The sequence below is a fragment of the Octopus bimaculoides genome, chromosome 19, assembly GCF_001194135.2.
Source record: "Octopus bimaculoides isolate UCB-OBI-ISO-001 chromosome 19, ASM119413v2, whole genome shotgun sequence".
In the NCBI taxonomy this organism is placed as follows: Eukaryota; Metazoa; Mollusca; class Cephalopoda; order Octopoda; family Octopodidae; genus Octopus; species Octopus bimaculoides.
In genome coordinates, this window is record NC_068999.1 from 54,159,063 (window position 1) to 54,165,926 (window position 6,864).

General features: G+C 35.4%; 1 protein-coding gene across 1 annotated transcript in view; it reads right to left on the minus strand.

Moving 5' to 3' along the window:
• Positions 1–6,864, minus strand: part of LOC106875428 (Na(+)/H(+) exchanger beta) — a 61,102-nt gene that overhangs the window by 29,036 nt on the left and 25,202 nt on the right. The window contains exons 4-7 of the mRNA XM_014923576.2: positions 4,916–4,957; positions 3,293–3,364; positions 1,195–1,276; positions 876–903 (exon numbers count right to left, since the gene is read on the minus strand). Coding sequence (XP_014779062.1) covers positions 876–903; positions 1,195–1,276; positions 3,293–3,364; positions 4,916–4,957 — 224 coding nt within the window. The remainder of the gene's footprint in view (positions 1–875; positions 904–1,194; positions 1,277–3,292; positions 3,365–4,915; positions 4,958–6,864) is intronic.

Below are 6,864 nucleotides of genomic sequence, written 5' to 3' on the forward strand. Positions count from 1 at the left end.
ACAGAGTTATACAACCTGAATCAATATGTCTGAAGAGCATTATAAAAATAAGATTTAAATGCAAAGACAAACACTAAACCTTAAAAAGAAAAAAATACTCAAGATCAATCACAACAACTAAACAATATTAAACAACTGGACAGATCAAATAATTAAAAATGAAGAGAACAACATTAATAAACAACTGGATAGATCAAATAATTAAAAATGAAGAGAACAATATTAATAAACAAAGTAATCTGTTAGCAAAAGAATTAGAAAACAACATTTAAAGTTAATATTTGTTATTACTTAAGCGATTCGAATACAACATTTAGACTATGATTAGTGAATGGATTAAAAGGATTATGAACAAATTCCTTGACATAGAAAGAAGAAAAGCAATTTATGGTGAAAAACATAATATAAGCAGTATATTTCATACGAGGTGGTATCAAAAGATTTCTGGACTACTTCTGTAGCACACCAACAGATGGCAGCACACAGTTGCATGATCAGTGAGAGCTAGCAGTGACCTTCATGAGGCAGTGAGCTGAGTGACATTACTGTGTTTACTTTGCAAGTTGTGAAATTTGTGTTTTTGTGATCACGTGTATGCTGTAGTCTGCGATTTTGTCATGGACAGGAAGTTGGAACAAAGAGCCAGCGTGAAATTTTGTATTAAACTTAGGAAGTCTACAACAGAGACATTGAGCATGCTTTGGCAAGCTTATGGTGATGAGGCAATGGGTCATATGCAATGTTTTGAGTGACATGGGCGCACAACAGAGCTACAGCTGGGGAAAGAATAGATGTGCAAAAAAAAAAAAAAGAAAAAAAAAGAAAAGAAAAGATGAACAATAAAATACAGTGAAAGAGCTCTTTTATATACTAACCAATTATAAAACAGGCCACTGCTGTGCCCTGCAAGAGAGAGAAGAAAGTTAAGAATAGCTGCTTCACAGAATAATGTTTATATGTTATTGTTAATAAAATAAACACTTATATTCTATTTTTTATATAATAATAATTATGGATTTAATACTAAATGTTCTTTATTAATGTTTATATAACAATGTCTTCGAAAACAATTTAAATGTTTATTATAAAATTAAGTTGTCAGTTTTTATTAGCTGACTGTTTTGTGGTGTCAATTGTTCTTCTCCCCCAAATTTTACCCATTTTAAAAGCAACACAATAAGAATAGCTACTTACAAGAACAGCAAATAGAAGAACAACACCAAGATTATCATAGAAAATCCGATTGTTCAGACTATACGAAGCTCCCAGAATAACACTGGAATAACAAGGAATTGATATGTTTCAGAGATACATTATATATTGGTTTCAAATTTTGGCACATGGCCAGTAATTTCAAGGAGGGAGTAAGTCAATTATATTGACCCCAGTGCTCAACCGGTTCTTATTTTATCGAACCCAAAAGGATGAAAGCAAGTTGACTTGGGTGGAATTTGAACTTAGAACATAAAGATGGACTATATACTGCTAAGCATTTTACCCAGTGTGTTAAGATTCTACCTGCTCGCTGCCTTCGATACGTCATATAATTACTGTCCCTTATTGCCTGCTTCTCCTCACTGACATTACTCATTCCTATTTCAATCATTCCCTGACTCCAAATATGCCCTAAACAGATATTTGCTGTGTTCACCTCAATATCCAACTCCGATCATCTTTCTCACTCTTTGAAAACTTACCTACTCACCCAATCTTTCTGTTCCCCCCCCTTCTTATTTTCCCTCTCATTTTCACCTTATACCTTGTAAATTGCAGTGTGTAAAGTAATTGGTGATATTGGTGATAGGAATGGCATCTAACCATAGAAACCACGATAAAATTTGGATGCATTAATGAGATGTGGTCCTCAGACCCATTTAGTAAGTAAGTTTCTACAACACCTGAAAGCTATCCTTGACAGCCTTAACCATATTAACCAGGGAAACAAAAGCATAGAAGGTGAACCACAGAGGCAACTTGTATATGTGGTTGTTAGACCTTTTAGAAGCAGTTGCCAAATCTCTTTCAAATCATTATTAAAAAAGGGAAAGACCACATTGAATAATGTTGTCATTGTACCTTTAAAATAACAGGATGGCCACAGGAGGAACGCCTTTGATAAGTCTGTTCAGGTAGTGTTGCCTGGGCTTAATCTTTTAGCATTTACGCTGATCATATCTTGCCTAAATATTCTACCTGTTTTATATTCAAGCAGGCTAGGTTCAGCCTCTCACATATACCCTACAATGTCATTGTTGACCAGCCTTGTACTAAGCAAACCAGTAAACTAAAAAAAATTGATAAAGCGAAAGTAAATGAAAGAGAAAGAGAAAGAAAAAGAAAATGAAACTGTTGAAAGAGTATTAAAAGATTTCATAAGACTTTTTTTATGTTTTTATAATTATAACATTACAGCGTCCCATACAGAAAGTCACAAAGAGCTGCATGTGGCCTCAGTATAAAACAGCAGCAGCTTTTCATCATTTTCTCTCTTTGTGTCTTTCGTCCTTCCTTTCTCTGTATTTCTTTCTAAACATTGCTCTCTACACCAGAAACACAAGACCTGACATTTGTGGGGAGGTAGAGGGGCTACAATCAATAATATCAAGTTCTTCCGCAGTATAGCGCAGATATTTATTATGCCATAATACATTCATTCCTACATGGACCCAGGACATAAGAACGACATGAGGTTGTGGAATCCATGACTTTCTTAAAGGCAGAAGTGATGAAAATGAAGTAAAATTGCTCTGAGAATTGAAACTAGATCATAGGTTTGTTTCAGTGGGAGTTTTTACTGCAACCAAAAGAATTTACTTATTTATACCTTCAGATAGATAAATATAGGTATATCAGTAGATTGTTAGATGGAAGGTTATATAGATAGATAGATAGATAGATAGATAGATAGATGGGCAGATAGATAGGTAGGTAGATAGGTAGGTAGGTAGATAGGTAGATAGATAGATAGATGGGCAGACAGACAGACAGACAGATAGATAGATAGATAGATAGATAGATAGATAGATAGATAGATAGATAGATAGATAGACAGACAGATGGATAGGCAGACAAATAGAAAGATAGTTACCTAAATAGATATGCAGACAGACAGACAGAAAGGTAAATAGATAGGTAGATATTCGGAAAGATAGATAGGTAGATAGACACACAAATAGACAGACAGATAGATAGATAGATTGATAAATAGATAGACAGACAGATAGACAGACTGATAGACAGACAGACAGACAGACAGATAGTTAGATAGACAGAAAGATAGATAGATACTTACGGAGGAAGTAAGGCCAGGAAAAATACATCTGGTGAAAATGTTTCTGGTATAAGTTCATCAAGTGAAGTAAATCTGCAAAATGGAATGAATATTAAATATATTGATTATTGTGTATATAAATACAGATATATAAATTACATCATCATCATCATTGTTTAACATCTGTTTTCCTTGCTGGGTTGCACAGTTTGACCAAAGCTGGTAAGGTCAGGGGCCACACCAGGCTCCATTGCCTATTCTGGCATTGTTTCTATGCTTATTCTGGCATCACCTGTTCTGACTGATGCCCTTTCTAACACCAACCCCTCTACAGAGTGTACTGGGTGCTTTTTATGCAACACCAGCATCAGAGCTTTTAACATGACACCAGCACATGCATATAAATGCAGGTATAGGAACCTATGCAACTCATCATGATTTAAGTGGGGTTATACATAAATCAGGTTATGTAATTGTATTTAGTGTTTATGCATGAGTATGTAATACATATAAACACACATATTTGTATGTATGTGTATGCACACATCTATGTGAATATATGTATTTTGGTTAATTTGTCGATCACCTGATGGATTGATTAAACATGCTTCATATTAAACTTTATTGTTTTATGTAAATGGAAGGATAAGGCGGTACACTGGCAAAATCTTTAGCATTCTGGGTAAAATGCTTAGCAGCATTTTGTCTGTCTTTACATTCTGAGTTCAAATTTTGCTGAGGTCAGCTTTGACTTTCATCCTTTTGGGGTCAGTAAAATAACTACTAGGTGATCCCTGGAGTCAATGTAATCGATTTACTCCTTTCTCTGAAATTAATGGCCTTGTGCCAACATTTGGAATCATCTACATGGAAGGATAAATGATGATTATTACTGGTATGAATTTGATCATTAGTTTGCTGAATCAGGGCTGACACAAAACTAATCTAGAAATACTGCCCCAGCTTGGCTTTGGTCATAGGAATGAAGCTAGTAGAAGAATAAAAGAATGCCACTGTGTTACCATTCTGAAACCTTATATAATCTATTTCTTTGGAACACCTCCACACCCAATCCCAGTTTTCACCTATTTTCCCTGTCCCATCATTATCTGTCATCACCATCCTTGTCATCATCATTGCTGACACTGTTGCCACTGCCACTTGCACTGCCATTGTCATCATCATCATCTTATACACATTTTCCATGCTATTACTGGTTGGCTGTGTTGTTAAAGTTACTACCTTCCTAGACATGCTGGTAGACCTTGTTTTATTCTGGTGTTCCATTTTCTGGAGCATAGTTTCAATAACAGGAAGCCCTACCTAACAACAAACACCTTACAGAGTGTATTGGGATCATTTTATTGAAGAACTAGCATTAGAGAGAGTGTCAAGACTAAAGGTTCTTCTCAATCCTATATTATCTCCACTCATTCACCATCCTCTTCACAAAGTGTACTGGGTGCCGTTTATTGTATCATGGAACCATTAGTATATGTTGTCTCCAATGTCTTTATCTTAAATTTTTAAGAATCTTTCCTTTCAACATTTATCATCATTGTTTGCATCTTGGCTATCTTGTGTGTCATCTCAACAACAATCCTATGCACATAAAGCATAACAGCTATAAAACAGTGAACTCACCTTACAACGCATCCAAATGCTATTCCTAAGCACAACAAGAAACTGAAATTATAGATAGAGAGATAAATAAGTTATACATACATAAATACATACATACATGCAAGCATGCATGCATACATACATACATACATACATACATACATACATACATACATACATACATACATACATACAGTATCAACCAAGTATGCACAAAAGGGATAGAGATGCAGGAAAAGCAGTAAAATGTGACAACTGATGCAGATGAAGTTAACACCAAAGATATCACCCACATCATAAGCAGCTGTTCAAAAATGTCATCACGGTATTATCTACCAATGAGACATGATGTTGTAGTTAGGACACTCCATAATGAAATCTGTCGGAAGGTTAACCCCGAGGACAAAGAGATAAGAACAGTATGGTTAGAAGCCATAGCCACTCATAATAAAAAGGAATATTGGTGGAATATCCCAGTGAAGACCTGATATAATGATTTGGGATACAGAAAAGAAACTGTGTACAGTCGTGGAAATTAGCTGCCCAGTGGATGAGCATCAACAATTTGACTTCTTTGAAAGCCCAATAGATCTGTCATTTTAATGAATTTTAATTACCTTTTTCTGATAATATCTGAAAAGAAACAGCAATCTTAGCAAAATATATTAAGCAACAATAATAATGAATTAAAAAACATAACAGTAAACAAGCTTTTGACGGTCTTATAGATATTTCAAAATTATGATGCTATGATGCTAGGTGTTTCCATTATTTTGTCCAACCCCTGTATATATGTTAAGAGGATAATGCAGTTGTAGCTGCTTTTGTGTGTGTGTGTGTGTGAGAGCGTATGAGTGTATGTGTGTGAGAGAGAGAGAGATAGAGAGAAGCAATTCCAGTACATCGTTGGTACTTTATCAATAACCAAAAGGATTAAAGATAAAGTTTACCTTTATGGGATTTGAACTCAAAACGCCAATTGTAGGAACAATTATTCCAAAGTATTTTGTCTGAGCGTTGTAACGATCCTGCCAATCGACCACTGTCTTGGTAAAGTATTTGTCTTTTATTTTTTACTTCTTCAGTCATTGTACTGAGGCCATGCTGGAGCACCACCTTGAAAGATCCAGTTGAACAAAGCAGCCTCAGGACATATTTTCAAATGTTGCACTTATTTTCTTAGACCCTTTTGCAAAACTGCTAAGTTATGGAGACATAAATAAACCAACAGTGCTTGTTAAGTGGTGGTGGGAGACATGCATACATACATACATACATACATACATACATACATACATACATACATACATATGCCTTGATGCAGTACCAGGCAGTGGCTCTCATGGCTTCTGATCTTAATTGATTGGAAGTGTTATCATGTACATTGTTTTGTCTTTGTATAAAAAAATGGGCTACAGTAAATATTCTGCTCAATACCACAGATTTGCTTGTCACTTGTTTGACCTTAACCAGTTGAGCATGTCCCTAGGTGACTGATGATATGTGCATCTCTAATCATGAGCAGAAGTGGTGGGCAAGCATCATAGCCATGTGTCGAGAGGAATTCTTTGGGGTTTGGATAATTCACCTCTGGAAACATGGATGCTTCATTCAACATCCTTAAACAACCCTTTTGAGGGGGATGGGCGACTCAACCTGAAGAAAATTCTAACTGGGCCCCACCTGCAAGGTCATGTGCTGTTTATCTTGATATGAAATTACCATGTTGCGCACATGTTGTGATGCATGTGCCTGGTGTAACCTTATTAGCCGGGTAACCATGATGGGTATACTGGGCTTTGTATATTTTACCTCAGTGTCACTGTGATGACATGCACTGCTCTCTTGCTCAATAATAATATATATACATGCAGGCAGAAATTATATATATATTATATATATAATTTCTGCCTGCATGTATATATATTATTATTGAGCAAGAGAGCAGTGCATATATATATATATATATA